This window comes from Lipomyces chichibuensis, assembly GCF_038497645.1.
Source record: "Lipomyces chichibuensis strain CBS 12929 unplaced genomic scaffold V1513scaffold_27, whole genome shotgun sequence".
NCBI lineage: Eukaryota > Fungi > Ascomycota > Lipomycetes > Lipomycetales > Lipomycetaceae > Lipomyces > Lipomyces chichibuensis.
In genome coordinates, this window is record NW_027117479.1 from 63755 (window position 1) to 78545 (window position 14791).

At 46.6% G+C, this 14791-nt stretch overlaps 5 protein-coding genes across 5 annotated transcripts; 3 read left to right on the forward strand and 2 right to left on the reverse strand.

Annotated features, from left to right (window-relative positions):
* Positions 1-517: 517 nt before the first annotated feature.
* On the forward strand, positions 518-1814 carry V1513DRAFT_448575 (high mobility group box domain-containing protein). The gene is made up of 5 exons (XM_066898551.1): positions 518-668; positions 835-927; positions 1057-1152; positions 1239-1297; positions 1366-1814. The coding sequence occupies exons 2-5, from the start codon at positions 870-872 to the stop codon at positions 1465-1467; spliced, it is 315 nt and encodes a 104-aa protein (XP_066752356.1). The 5' UTR covers positions 518-668; positions 835-869; the 3' UTR covers positions 1468-1814.
* Positions 1815-2842: 1028 nt separating this feature from the next.
* Positions 2843-4040, reverse strand: V1513DRAFT_459589 (uncharacterized protein; the record flags this gene model as incomplete). Its single annotated transcript, XM_066899774.1, has 2 exons — positions 2843-3895; positions 3987-4040. 2 exons carry the CDS (start codon positions 4038-4040, stop codon positions 2843-2845), a joined length of 1107 nt encoding a protein of 368 aa, XP_066752357.1.
* Positions 4041-6112: 2072 nt separating this feature from the next.
* On the reverse strand, positions 6113-7959 carry V1513DRAFT_382136 (uncharacterized protein; the record flags this gene model as incomplete). The annotated part of the gene is made up of 3 exons (XM_066895094.1): positions 6113-7542; positions 7596-7689; positions 7738-7959. The coding sequence occupies 3 exons, from the start codon at positions 7957-7959 to the stop codon at positions 6113-6115; spliced, it is 1746 nt and encodes a 581-aa protein (XP_066752358.1).
* Positions 7960-8142: 183 nt separating this feature from the next.
* Positions 8143-11869, forward strand: V1513DRAFT_465537 (uncharacterized protein). The gene is made up of 6 exons (XM_066900041.1): positions 8143-8380; positions 8470-8813; positions 9057-9215; positions 9266-9298; positions 9349-10321; positions 10373-11869. Exons 2-6 carry the CDS (start codon positions 8492-8494, stop codon positions 11424-11426), a joined length of 2541 nt encoding a protein of 846 aa, XP_066752359.1. The 5' UTR covers positions 8143-8380; positions 8470-8491; the 3' UTR covers positions 11427-11869.
* Positions 11870-12188: 319 nt separating this feature from the next.
* V1513DRAFT_448594 (uncharacterized protein) lies at positions 12189-14588 on the forward strand. Its single transcript, XM_066898552.1, has 6 exons — positions 12189-12491; positions 12654-12818; positions 12885-13002; positions 13057-13184; positions 13241-13799; positions 13852-14588. The coding sequence occupies exons 1-6, from the start codon at positions 12420-12422 to the stop codon at positions 14472-14474; spliced, it is 1665 nt and encodes a 554-aa protein (XP_066752360.1). The 5' UTR covers positions 12189-12419; the 3' UTR covers positions 14475-14588.
* Positions 14589-14791: the final 203 nt, after the last annotated feature.

The following is a 14791-nucleotide window of genomic DNA, read 5'->3' on the forward strand; positions in this document are numbered from 1 at the left end:
GCATAAACCAAAAGTGGCTCTGGCCCGTCTTGTAGATCCCCTTAGCTGAAGGGAGACCCGTGGACGTTCCTGCCCTCAATAGTGACGTAAAGCAGCCGCCCTATCTGGACGCGTCAGGTTTGTTTGGGCAACGACGCGTTGGTACGAAACCCTGTATATTATTTCGTCGCACTTAAGTATCGCCAACAAATCCAAAGAATCGTCGGCCACAACTCATAGGTAATCGTCGACATTGTAGCGACCAATTTATTTTGATATGATGCGCAAATAGTAGCAGTCTAGCAAGAATCGGCCGTGTTTTGAAGCGAAAGATACAGTGCATACAAAAGCATCATTGAGATTCAGGTTTAGGGTGTCTAGTTTTTGAGGTGAGTTTGTGTCCAGTGCAAATAAATATTGGTTTTTTGACTAACGGTGTTTACTACTAGCCATCTTCCCCGTGCAGAGGCTATTCGCACGTAGCAAGGCGCCAACAGCGGGCGTTAGATGGGCGTTAGGCGGCTCCATAGTAAAAGGCAGGCAGCCCGCACCGCCCACACACTCTCCCTCTTCACACTTCTAAGGCCTCACTGCGCTCTCCCCTCTCAGTGTTACTACTGTTACTATACTCAATTTCGCCTTACTGTACGCTCCCCACACTTCACTACGCGTCAACAAGTCCGCAAAAGGTAACGTTTCCTCTCCACCCTCCAACCACCTTTTATTTCCTATTGATTATTATCTCTTGCGCGACATTGTCACCCATTGTCACTTGTTTTTGCCCTGTTTTCGTCTTGTCACTTCCAGTCTCCGTTGGGTCACTTTGCTGACATACTGCGCGCGACGCGTCAACAGATTATTATTTACTAAACTTCAGTCACATATCCATCATGCCTAAGGAAGCGAAGACAACAAGAAAGGCCAAAGCCGGTGGCCGACGAAAGAAAGGTATGTTGTTTTGTCCCGTTTTGATCGGCCTGATCTTGGGTTGGCCTTCCAGGATGGGTTTCAGATTTACTATGGGGATCATCGCCGCAATACCTTCCACAGGTGATTCTAACATCTTGATTTGTTTAGACCCCAATGCCCCCAAACGATCACTCTCTGCCTATATGTTTTTCGCCAACGAGCAGCGCGAAACTGTCCGCTCTGAGAACCCTGGCATTGCGTTCGGTAAGTTTTGGTCTGTTATGGCTCGGTTCAAGTCGATTTAGACAATTGTCAAATGAACACCCACTAACGTTATTGTATCACTATAGGCCAGGTTGGCAAGCTTCTCGGTGAGCGATGGAAAGCTTTGAGCCCCAAGGAGAAAGTTGTACGTATTATTTTTGATGATGCGACTTACCGTGTACTGTGGAAGGATGGCTAATGCGACTTTTACAGCCGTACGAGGCACGTGCCGCTCAGGACAAGAAGCGCTACGAGGAAGAGAAGGCTGCTTACCTTGCTAACGGTGGCTCTGCCGACTACGACGATGATGAATAAACATTCAGTCATGTAGTATTTGACATTTCTTGTTGTGATCCGTTTGTCCTGAGTGGTTCACAGCTGTGTAAAAGTATACGATGGGATGTGTACGTGTGGTTAATGCTTTGTACGTTTTTAATAGTAGTGTGGGGCCTATATACGATATTATTATTATTATTACCGCTGTTATTTTATTTATTGGTTGTGTACTCTCTGCTATATCGGAATTGGGTCTAAGTATGTATTTCGATTTGTCATATTGTGTGTCTCCAGGTACTATTGTATACATATTTATCCCATGTAGTTATGACTGACATAACTGTTGTATTTGTAGTTTATTTATAATTGATTTATTAAATGGCAGATTGTAATTTCATTGGTTGATGAGAAAGTATCGTTCACGCCGACCCCACCTCAACAAATCTACTGGGACCTCCAACGACACCACAGCCTTCTGCAGAAACAAAGGTACAAAATCCAAAGAGGACATGCTGATTTATTGCTATCCTCATTCTAGTGCAAGCGACACTTGAGCACTGGACTTTGTCCTCTACTTGTCTGGTAGCCAAGACGACGCGAAAGTGACGCGTTAGGGGCAAGACGCAGTCCAAAATCCACCACATACAAACGCGCCGCAAGCCTTAAACTACCGGAAGACTTTTTGCGGAGGCTAATTAACCTAATTACGAATCCGTATAATTGCGTGCTCGCTTCTTAAGAGGCAAGCTATACCTAGTTCCAGAAACGACACGGGACAGACTGTCTTCGTTTGGATGTAACTCTGCTTCAGTTGTGACAGCCGGGGTCGTAAGTCGGCTTGTTGCGAATGGTTGCCACACATTGTATTTATAACAGTTTTTTGAAAGCGATGCCGTGATGAATTAAAAGGTAGTTAACAATATACACTCGGTTTGCCCCGTTTCTCGCTCTGGGTCATTAAATTTGCGTCGCAAAATGCATGCAAAGTAACCTGAGAATATCCATACTGCAAGCCACAAACACGAACTAGACCGACCATATCGCCAGAGGTGACATCTCTAATCCTGTAGATCCAAAACCATGGATCGCAGGATAATAACTTGCAACAAATGATAACGAGAAAATGGACAAGACAAAGGACGAACGCGATACGGTGAATGATAATAACACCAATCATGAGGAGCGACTAGCGCATAATGCAGAAGTGTTCCATACTACAAAGGAGACATCCGATAACAATAAATAGTTTTGCGGTGATTCTTCTCTTACTTTATCATGACATATTACTGTGCTCTTATTACTTGAGACCGGTAATGGAGACCAGTAATGGTCCAATTTTTCCGAGTCGGTTCAACTTTACATTCCACACCAAAGCTCAACTTCGCCAGTGCAATCAAAAATTTATTCACAAATATTACAACTTTGAATCCGGACTGCGTTCAAACGCCTCTCTATTAAACCGCCACACTTTCTCGTCCGGCTCGACGCCAGCCAATTCAGCCACTTCCTTCAATGGACCTTCGTCTTCTATCAACTCAAAATACCTCCGCTGCCACACGACACCCTCCTCTTTCTCCTTTTTCCGTAATTCCCGCTGCTGGTTCTCAATCTTTGACTTTTCAACATGAATAGTGTCATAGTCCATAACTTGCACAGCGGTCGCGACTTTCTCCCATGCGCGCCGGGATTCGTATTCCGCTTGCTGTACAAGTGGTTTGACAATCAACGGCACCACCTTGTGCTCCGTGGCGTCATAAAAAGCGGAGTCGCTCTCTTTCTTCTCGTTCACGATCGTTGAATTTCCTGACCACTGTCCAGAAATAGTGTACAAGAGGCTGCTCTCGTCTGGTGCGTATAACTTTGCTTTGAAAGTATTCTTCTTGCCAGAAAAATATCCCTTGCCGGAGTACTCGATAGACGCGCGGTATCCGCTCGACGACTGAATGAGGGTCTTCTGCTCCAATTCAACGTATGGTGCACCATAGAACAACCCCTCAATATGCAGAGTCGGCAGTGAAATGTAATAATACTCGTCAAACTTCTTGATATATAACACTGCATGTCCCACCTGTCGCACATTAAGCATCGTAGTGGAGAAACTGGCCTTCTGTCCATTATATCCCTGTAACTCAATGCCGTACGCGTCGTTGTAGATCGCATACGCCGTAACCGGCGGATGGTGGGAAACCTGCTCCGACACTAGGATCGTCGTACCTTCCAGTTCAGTCTCCCACTTACCGAGGAAGAGCTCGCCAAGGAATGGGTTCAGTGGCTTTTTCTCTGACCCGAGAGCCTCGTTGCGGGAAGTATATTGCCCTTTTAGAGTCGCGATGAACCACCTTAAGACGGCTAAGGCGCGCTCTTCTTTGTCCAAAATCATGGTAGGCGCGACAAAGAGGTCCGGTAGTTCTGCCCAGAATTTGGAGTACTCTACTAGTGACGTGCCCGAAAGGATAAATGGTGGTGCCTAAACGTCGGTCAGTATCTGTCCTGTAATCCAAATTCTGTCCATCGATATGGATGATCCTCCAGTTAGGACTCCAGCAGACGAAACTTACAGTGATAGACGATAGATCGCCCTTCGAAGATGCCAATGATCGAAGAAAAGTCATCCATGGTCCCCGTTGCTGCTACGTTCAGTGCCATCGTTAGTTCAAACGAACCCAATGTTAAGGCGATTACATAGAACAGACACCGAAACAAGCCTCTGTCAGCAAAACTATCCTAACAGTGACATGACTTACCGCTGGTACCGCTGACGCTTCGTTGCGTTGCTCGGACATAATAATCAACTCTAAAAGAAATCTATCTATGGAAAAACTAAATGAAAAGATGTAGTAGAGGAAAGTTGAAAGCAAGAATGACACTTTCGGTCGATGACGATGATGGCGCGCTAGCGGCTGAACGTTTGGTACCCTCGGAATCGGATCCTATTAACGCCGAACATTTGTTTTTGGACTTTACGGTTGTTTTACAGGAATTTATCAATAGTACGTTAGTCAAAGACTCGAAGCAGTTGAATAATTTTGCAAATTTAAAGGCATTATGTGTCTCTCTTCGTCTACAGCTCATATTGTAAATGTACTGGTACTCGTAGAACTGTTCGAGATTCTGTCTTGGGAAGCCGAAGCCGAGTGCGAATTGAACGAGTTATTTATGAGGCAATCTAATATCCACGAGCCCGCGCTTGTTGGCCCTTGTGCTTTTATTTCTTTTCTTTTTTTCTTTGGGCGGCGATCACGTCTGAGTTTGGCAAAAAAACATAATTTCGAAGTCACCAATTGCTCGTGCCACAAAATGATTAAGATAATATTTGGTGTAAATGCACTACTGTGCCTAATTCCTTATACAAGACGGAATCTACGAAAGGATCTAAACTTCCAGTGATTAGGACAGCTTATCGGACACCAGGCTCGACAGGTATCCCAAACAGATGAATAGAATCACCACCCTTGCACTTATCGAGCTAAAACTGGAAAAAATTTAATCATAAATGATAGCAGTAATTTAGTAAAATTTGGGGATACACTTGACGCTAACTGTGGGACACGAAACTTTGTCAGGGGGTCCGTTCCTTTTGAATTAAGGAAGGTATATTCCCTAATCGGACATTCTTCCACCATAAAGTAGTCGTTCCAGACCCTAACAGCGGAATCAGTAGATTATCATAAGGCATGGCATTCACATAGCAACACATAGAATTGGACGCCCGCCCGACAGAACGGATGGGCTAGATGTTGCTGATTTATAATTAACCATTGTCTGCCGAAGGCACTGAAAATGTCATTAAGAGTAGATGTAACTATGATTGTACAATAGCACATTTCTACAATTGCACAAAATGGATGTTAAGACACATCATTGCCAGTGATGGACGAGAACCTTATAGCAACACCACTATGGAAAAGGTAAAGTCGCATGAGCTTCTACATTGGTCATGCTGGCTTAGACTGATATACCGTAGATCGTCTTTGTTCGGGATAATATATTAAATGTATATTCTCCATTTCAATGTTGGTAAATTTATTCATCTTCTAGCGAAGATATCTGCGAATCTGTCACTCCCTATAATTGTTCATCTTCTACATTCCTCTGGCCAAAAATCCAACAATTCCAAATAAGAATGTAACGCCGTCGTCGGAATCCATAGCATCTGAGGTTGTAGCACATATCATGTCTACTAACATTAAGGTGGGTAAGTATGACACTGCCCAGGAGGAATGTCTTCTGATTTCTGATATTTCAGGACTGGAAGTGCAGTCTCCATGATGTAGCTAAAATTGTGCTCACAGATGTGCAACCGGAACGATTCTTGGAGTTTGTTGGGCTTCTGTAGACATGAGCGGGGTTTGTCGTCGGCTTCATTGCCGGAGCTGATTGTCATCGAAACGCCGGCAATCTCTTCGGTCCCTGACGAGATTGACTACCATTAGCGTCTGCCTCCCCAATGCTTCTATATGCTGACAAGCTTCTCTGCGAGCATTCTGTACGCAAGAGCGACCCCCAATTGCCGACGCATTTAGGCCCCTTTCATCACCTATCCATCCTTGATATTGTTTCATTTTAACAACTTTATTAGACCTGTCATGAGTTAGTACAGTGAGCATATCTATAGCGTGACAAAAACTTACTCCCAAACAAAATGCATCTTAAAAACGCCGTTCTGAAATGCAAACTTGAGTCTTCACAGTTTTTGAGCCGCAGCATGTTGAATGGAAGACCTCTTCTTCAACTCGATTGGTGGTATTCGTTCATATACAAGCAAATACACAGACTGTGTTTGACGTAGCACTTCGTCGGTCGTGCACTCCCATACTTTATCGTCGCTAATTCTCCACCAACTTTTTCCGCCAGTGAATTGTCTGTACAGTTTCTTGGTCGCAGTGTAACTTCGTGACCAACGTTGACGTCCGGAAGGACTCTCTGCTCGTGATGGCCCAACCGAGTTATTTTCTGTCTCAGATATAGCTCCAATTGTCGGACCCAATAGCAGATCTTCTTTACTCGTCGCAGAGCTATTTTCAGCATATATCGGTAAATGTTCCGACGTTCTCGACATCGTTGTAGCTGCTTCCGCGCCGTCATACGCATCCGCAGTGCGAGGATTAGATGCATTTAACTCTGCAATGGCCGCAAGATCATAGTTCTTAAACATCTCCTTGCGGCGGTAGCATTCATAATGTCCCGCTGAATGAGTGCCCATATGGCGGACCATTGCAACCAATCGATATGTCTTAGATCCATCTTCGCTTGACTGCTCTTCTGCGGAATTACCCAGAACCAATGAGCTAAGCTTTAATTTCGCGTTTTGCGATGAATAGACCGTTAGCTTCTCTGGAAAGGATACGCGACAGCTGTTTCTTGTAGCAGTGGAATAGAAAATCGACCTTGATAAATGACAAGTAAACATATCTGGCAGGTGACCTAATGATGTCGTGCGCACGATAGTTGACTTAACACTCTTTGGCAGCCGTGCCTCAATTTGTGGATGCAAATCAACGTTTGGATCTAAATTTTGCAGATAATGTAAGTACGCCACAGGATCTTTGACAAAATCAGGGATTTCTTTCGACGCAGTCGGCGAGCCTGCAACGATTCCATGGCCCGTTTCATCCAGGTTTGTCTTCTTGATGACTTGTGACACAGTGCCGATTAGCTCCTTTAATCTACACGACTGACATCCGTAATCACTAATGTGCTCTGAGGACAACAGCGACGACATGCAGTCTTCTAGGGTAGCACTTGATTGCTGAGGCACATTAAACGTCAACACAATAAAGTTCGTACTCTTTGGCTCTGGACTATTACCACATTGCAGACAGCGAATCGTGTCAACAGTCGTGCCTTCAAATGGCATAAATTCGTGCGGAAGATCGACATCCCTCTCTACTTTTTCGTCTTCCGCCCTTTCACCACTGTCCAGAGCCATCTCTTCTGCCGCGATCTCCCTCAACTTTTTGTCATGCTCGTCGGTAATGGTCTCCAGTATCAGATGTAATAGTTCATGAGCATCATGTTGACTTCTGGTGATGCGAGATTTATATATAACTTCGAGCACGTGCAAAAACGGCCATGGTGAAATTGATCGTGGGTATCTTATGGGGCTGTTCAAGTCTATGGTGGCCTATAAGTCCGTAAATAACTTAAAGAAAAGAAAGCCAATATACCATTTATAATCGTTTTCAATGCTACTGTCAGAGGCTGGTCTCGGAACCGCGTGTCATCAAGATATCGGCGCAGAATTGGACTGGATGCCAATGCCTTTACCCGTTAATTTTATAACCGCCAGATCAACTGGAACACTGTTACCTGAAGGACACTGTTGGCAAAGCAGTCATTGGCCTTATTGTAGAGTCCGATGATATATCGCGAATTCCTGGAAAATCCGGAGCTCGCTGGCGACTCATCTTCAGACCCGGACGACAAAAAGGTCGGTAACGACGGCATGAAGACGTAAATGGCCAGAGAGGCTAACGCGGCGAAGCCGGCGTACGCCAGGTGAGATCCGTGGTCTTGCAGAGAAGGAATCATTAATCGAAGACAACGGTATCAGATACTAGGATAAATTCTATTGGCCATTGCCACTGAAAGAGCAGGTGAAAGTCTGTATTTTGGACTTACATCTCCACGTCGTGAGGCTGCAGTTCATTAGATCGGTGTCGGTGAAGCCCTGAACGGGAGACGCTGCTCAGAAGCTAAAAAGTACCTGGAATTACGTATTTTACGGTTCTGGTAAAGTAGGTCACGTGGCTAACCCTTGCGTGTGGACAAATTTTTCTGTGCGACGATGCTTGAGCGGCACCAAAAGTTTCGTCACTCTTTTTCTGCCACCTCCTCTCCTCCCCTCAATCGCGATCAGCAATTTTAGTAAAACTCAGGAAATATTTACTACTTCCTCTTGGTCTGCTCTGATTCTGAGCAAAATAGTTAGTGCTACGGAATACTCAGAAAGGTATGTTGTACGTCTAATCGTAGCCCTGATTCGCAGGTGTTCTTCAGGGCTAGCATGGGTACCCATTACGGTAACTGACCAAGTGGTAGATTCCACAGCTCACACAAATTAATGGCTGACGTTCAATCACGTCCATCACACAGAACTTCTAGAGGAGGATATCATTCATCGCGCGGCCGTTCATCATACACCTCACGAGGCTCTGCTACCTCGTCGAGATCAAACTTAACTTCAGACAATACATTTTCTGATCCTACAACAATGGCATCGTCAGCATCCGTGGACGACACTATTCAAAGCTTGAAAGTTCAATATTCGGCTGGTCTAGAGTCGCTTTCAGAGCTTTTCCCGGATTGGTCAGAGGAGGATCTGTTGTACCTTTTATCTGAGACGGCAGGTGATGTTGAGACTGCGGTCGTGCGGATCACTGAAGGTAATGATCAATCTATTTGAAGAGTTTTACGTCATAATACGATCGACGTTGTGGTTTACGATCGATTGTTGGCTCAATTGATGTTTCCATTTGTTGGATCGATAATCAGTTTCGGATTGATGGCGTCTTTCTTTGAACTGGCCTGCATGCCCAACTGACAACATTTCGGGTTGAACGTGTTGGCTTGTGGAGTGATCCGTCTGGAAAGTGCTGGGATTTGGTGCTAATATGGCTTATCTATAGGTCACGCGAGCCAGTGGGGCGAAGTTAAGAAGAAAACTAAGGAGAGATCCAAGTCTAAGGGTCCTTTCACAACGTCAGAATACACTAGATCATCCGGATCTGCGTCTACCCGTGGCCGAAGCCGTGGTGGTTTCGAGTCTAGAGGAAGAGGCCGAGGTGGTATGTAACATTAATTGAGTGACTTAATATTTGATCTAACTTCAATGAAGACCGCGGACGAAGCCGTGGCGGCAATGTCAATGGTAAGGTTACTTTATGTCCTACACAGCTCTAGTTTACTAACCGCGTATAGGTCGAGTTGTTCATGAAGTTGCCGAAGATTCTACTCCATCTTTGCCGACACAAGCTACTGATACCTCTAATGCTACATGGGGCGAACCTGTGTCTACCACAGATTTTGCTTCTGGAGGAGACTCGACGGCAGCCTGGAGCGCAGAACCAGCTACTACCACTACTTCGTCATGGAATGCACCAGCTGCTACCGAAATCGAGCCACCAGCGGTGACCAGCAACAATACTAACGGTTGGGACTCGACTGCTGCTGCGACAGAGACTACAAATGGTTGGGGAGCTGCCCCTGCTGCCACGGCGCCATCTGAATGGGACAAGTCTGCCGCCTCGAAGCCGGTCGCAACCGTTGCAACTGCTACTGCTAATCCTGCGAGCTCTGTAATAAAGCCGGGAACGAAAATGAGCTGGGCGTCGATTGCGAAGCCCGTTGCTGAGTCGAAGCCGGAGCCAGTGAAACCGAAAGCTGCAGCTCCGGAATCAGCACCTGCTGCACCGGTATCCTCTGGATGGGGCGTGGTCCACGTTGCAGATACTTCATTCTCTAACAATGATTTCGCATTATCCGCATCTACTACCGAAGAACCAGACTGGAATATTCCTCTACCAGCTGCTCCTGACGATTTTGCCGAGACGACCCCTACAGCTCCACTAACTCATGAAAATGTTGACAAGGTCATCAATGACGCGCCGCCTCCACCTTCTTCATCGCTTGCATCTAACATTGACTCATCGACTGCTGCGTCTCTTTCGAATTCTGCCCCTGCTACATCTAAGCTTCCACCAGGATTGTCTGCTAAGACTGTTCCTACTGGTGGTCGATCACCCGCCTATTCGCGAATTTTGAACCAGGATGCTCCAGTTGTCATGCCTGGATCTGTTCAGGCCCAGGTTGAGCGTGCTGGACTCCAGTTCGGCAGCTTGAACTTGGCTAACGCTCCAGAGGAAGAGAACTTTGAGACTCCTAAGGAACAACTGTAAGTCTGTACGTTCCTTTATCTTGGAACATCGATCTAACTTCATTGTAGGGAAACTCCTGTTTCTCAGAAGACCACACCCACTTATCAGCAAGCCCCAGACGCCCAGCCTGTTGATACCACGTCTTTGGTGCAGCCAGCACCATCGCAGGTCCCTGCGCAGGGCTTGTCGGGATTCGGCCAGCCTGTGATCCAGCCGAGCAGGTACGCGCAACCTCAGCAGGCGCCTATCCAGCCTCAGGCACAGCAGAAGGGATTCGAGCCATTCTCACAGTCTCCTTATGGCGCTTATCCTACGCAAACTCACATTCCTGGCTTTGGCGCCTTCCCAAGCGACTACCAAAATCCATACGGTGCTGATCCTCAACGACAAGGGTATAACTACTACCCGTACCAGCAGCAAGCCGTTACGACCACCGCTGCTCAGGACAACCTGCAGCGCACTGCCTCGAGTACGCTTGAACAGTTGACCCCGTCGTCGACTTCAACCCAGCCGACTCGCTTTGGCGTTGGCTCCGAGCAATCACAGACTTCGCCTGCTCCTACAGCCTCTCCTGGTATTTCTGCTCAACACAACCAGTATGGCATCCACCCATACTACTTGAGTCCGGCTTACACTGCCTACTACATGAACAACATGAACAGCTACCAGGGCTACTACGGCCATCAGCAGACCCAGCCGCAGTTTGGCCAGCAGAAATCACTTTACGGCCAGCAACAGTCTCCGTTCTATGGTGACCACTACTCGCGGGCTCAGCAGCTTCAGCAGCAACAGCAACAGCAAGTTGCTCAGCAGCAGGCGCCCGTCCAGCAGTCCACGCAAACTCCTCAGCAGGCGTCGGTCTCATCCCTCGGTGGCATCCCCGATTTCTTGCAACAGCGCGATGATGTGTCCAAGACTACCGGCGGGGCCAGACCTGCTAGCTCGGCTGGTCATACACCACAACCGCCGCAGCAGCAACCGCCGCAGCAGCAGAGCCAGATTCCTTTACAGCAGCAGCCAATTCCGCAACAGCAGAATATGTACGGTGGGTTCTCTGGCTACGCGCCGTACGGCATGGGTCAGCAGGGTCGCCAAGGCGGCTGGGGCGGCTACGGCCACTGATCCACACTACATAATATATCCGGCAAGACCACTCCAGACGAACAAACAAGGAATGATAAGGGACCAACTGAATTGTTTTGTGTTTCAAAACTGCGTTGTTAGTATGATTATGTCGCTATTTTTGGTGTCTCTAGGTCGTGTCTACTTTTTTTTCGTCTCTCTTTTGTTATACTGCTATGCTATTATTACTATGACATATAATATAAATTAATTGTGGTTTATGTTATTATAAGTATGTGAATTTTACTTCGGGTATTTTATTTTCTGTCGCATGTGCTACTGTTTAGTGGTGTGTTTTGATATTTGTATTGATAAGTCTACTTTGCAGAGAGCTGACACCAAAGGGTTGGAGGGAGATGAAAACGAAAATCGATTGTGTGAGTCCGTGACATGTTGTATATCGGCCAAACAAAAAGTAATTACCAGAGATTTGATTGCTTTGATATTGTATTATCCCCACTGTGCAGGGCTGTTGATAATGCCAGTGATGACGTAAATGGCAACTGACGGCAAGCCACCTCTACGAGGAACCATATGCCTAGTAAGGTTAAGTGCCCTTTACTGAATCCTCTGGACAACTCGGCCATGGATAAATTCTACGGAAATTGGTGTAGAATGGTGCATTGATTTGGAAGGGAGAGGGAAAGTGTAGGCAGAAGTAAGCTAAGGGCGCACACTGGCATAACCACCGGGCGCAACCAATGCAGCGTTAAATTGCTGCCACCTGATCAACCCCAGTGCCGTCCCCCCCCCCGCCTGCCTTCTGCCCCCCCCCACTCCCTGGACGTCTTCTACATCACCGCCTGATTCGACGCAGAAATTGCGGATTCCTGGTGGTTAACGTACTTTATTACTATTCTAGTTACACTAGGTATGTTACATTGATTGTCAGAAACTTGTGAGTCAGTGACGTGCGTGGGGTGTAACGCTAATGTCCTTGCCCAAAGGGTCTCGAAAAGACGAGCTTAGCTTGTGAAGAGCCGGGAAATAACAATGCCGATTCAGACAGTCAAGACAACTATTTTTGAGGGACAGAAGCCCGGTACTTCTGGACTCCGAAAGAAGGTATGTGTCTGATGACAATTGTAGTTGTGTTGATTGATGTGGTGCTGCGGAGTAGTGAGACTCGACGTTTCTATGACGTCAGTGAAAGCTCTTGTTGATGAGAAATATCTCCTTGATTTGGAAGAGGGATCCGTTTGTGGGATTGTGCTAATGAATTGACAGGTTACTGTTTTCCAACAGCCGAATTACACGGAGAACTTCATCCAGGCTATTCTCTTGTCCATTCCTGAGGGCGCGGAAAACGCTATTTTGGTAATTGGCGGCGATGGCCGTTATTACAACAAGGAGGTCGTGCAATTGATTGCCAAGATCAGTGCGGCCAATGGTGTATGTAGTACTTTAATTTATGGATTGAAATCAGCCCAATTATTTGGACTTTGCCAACGATAGTAGGTCGCGAAACTTATCATCGGCCAAAACGGTATATTGTCGACACCGGCGGCGTCACATATCATTCGCAAGCGGAAGGCGACTGGCGGTATTCTGTTGACTGCGTCCCATAACCCTGGAGGTCTGCCTCTGATCTAATCTAATCGCTTGTGTGATGTGCGCTAATGGAATTCAGGTCCCAATGCGGATTTCGGTATCAAGTATAATTTATCGAATGGTGGTCCTGCTCCAGAGAGCGTGACAGACAAGATCTATGAGGTTACTACCAAGATCCAGTCGTATGAGATCTCAGCTATTCCTGATGTATGTCTTACTTGCGTGTGGCGGTTTTGATTATGTAGCTGATCTGACAATGGTAGATTGATCTCTCGACAATTGGTAGCAAGTCGTATGGCAATCTGACAGTCGAGATCATTGACTCGACGGCGGACTACGTGGTGATGTTAAAACAGATTTTCGACTTTGATCTTATCAAGTCGTTCTTAGCTAGTAAGCCGGAATTCAAGGTTCTTTTCGATGCGCTGAACGGCGTGACTGGCCCGTACGGCAAGGCCATTTTTGTGGACGAACTCGGTCTGCCGGAGTCCTCGGTCCAGAATTTTAAGCCGCTGCCAGATTTTGGCGGCGGACACCCTGATCCAAACTTGACGTACGCGAAGTCGCTGGTCGATAAGGTCGACGCGGAGAACATCCCATTTGGTGCCGCGTCCGATGGCGACGGCGACCGGAACATGATTTACGGCGCGAATGCGTTCGTGTCACCTGGTGACTCTGTTGCGATAATAGCGCACCATGCGGACAAGATTCCGTATTTCAAGCTGGGCGGGGTGCATGGTTTGGCGCGTAGTATGCCGACCAGCGGCGCGTTGGATTTGGTTGCCAAGGCGAAAGGATTGAACTTGTACGAGGTTCCTACTGGTGAGGTTGAGTTTCTGTAGGTTTTGGTAGACAGGCACGCTGACGGTGATAGGCTGGAAATTCTTTACGGCACTGTTTGACGCCAAGAAGCTATCGATATGTGGAGAAGAGTCGTTTGGCACTGGCTCGGACCACATTCGAGAAAAGGACGGACTGTGGGCGATTGTCGCGTGGCTGAATATTATTGCTGGTGTAGGGAAGGAGAGGCCGGGCGAGGAGTCGATTGCTGCTATCCAGAGTGAGTTCTGGAAGACATATGGACGCACGTTCTTTACGCGGTACGACTACGAGGACGTGGACTCTGACGGCGCGAAAAAGGTGATCAACGAGTTGGCGGAGAAGATCAAGAACAAGGACACGTTTGTCGGGAGCAGTATTGGAGGCGTGAGCGTGGTTGAAGCAGACGACTTTTCATACACGGATTTGGACGGATCGGTTTCTGCTCATCAGGGTCTGTATGTGAAGTTTGACGATGGGTCGCGGATCGTGGTAAGGTTGTCAGGCACGGGCAGTTCTGGCGCGACGATCCGGCTGTACATTGAGAAGCACGAGCCAGATGCGAGCTTGATCGGTGTGGACGCGCAGGAGTACTTGAAGGAAAACATTAAGTTGTCGGTTGAGTTCCTAAAGCTAAAGGAGTACGTTGGCCGGGAGGAGCCTGACGTGAAGACGTAGATTTATGTATCGGGAGATTTTATTGAAATTTTGTGTAGTATTGACTGTTAGCACAATGCGAGTATTATTATTATGATTATTGATGCTAATTATTATTATTATTATTATTATTATTATTATTATTATTATTATTATTATTATTATTATTATTATTATTATTGTTGTTGTTTTTGTTAAATCGTTATTGGTTATTAAATTGTTATTATTATTATTATTACATCATGGAACGGGAGTTAAATTCTGCTCAGTAGGCTCGGAGGAACGGGTTCGGTTGGCCAACCAGCAGAGTGAGCCAGTCATGAGCCAACTACTTATTA

Coding starts and splice junctions, on each gene's coding strand:
- V1513DRAFT_465537 (XM_066900041.1), top strand. CDS start 8,492: ATGGCTGACGTTCAATCACGTCCATCACACAGAACTTCTAGAGGAGGA. Junction 9,216..9,265: donor TAGAGGAAGAGGCCGAGGTG/GTATGTAACATT, acceptor ACTTCAATGAAG/ACCGCGGACGAAGCCGTGGC. Junction 9,299..9,348: donor CCGTGGCGGCAATGTCAATG/GTAAGGTTACTT, acceptor AACCGCGTATAG/GTCGAGTTGTTCATGAAGTT.
- V1513DRAFT_448594 (XM_066898552.1), top strand. CDS start 12,420: ATGCCGATTCAGACAGTCAAGACAACTATTTTTGAGGGACAGAAGCCC. Junction 13,003..13,056: donor TGCGTCCCATAACCCTGGAG/GTCTGCCTCTGA, acceptor AATGGAATTCAG/GTCCCAATGCGGATTTCGGT. Junction 13,185..13,240: donor AGATCTCAGCTATTCCTGAT/GTATGTCTTACT, acceptor TGACAATGGTAG/ATTGATCTCTCGACAATTGG.
- V1513DRAFT_448575 (XM_066898551.1), top strand. CDS start 870: ATGCCTAAGGAAGCGAAGACAACAAGAAAGGCCAAAGCCGGTGGCCGA. Junction 1,153..1,238: donor GAACCCTGGCATTGCGTTCG/GTAAGTTTTGGT, acceptor GTATCACTATAG/GCCAGGTTGGCAAGCTTCTC. Junction 1,298..1,365: donor TGAGCCCCAAGGAGAAAGTT/GTACGTATTATT, acceptor CGACTTTTACAG/CCGTACGAGGCACGTGCCGC.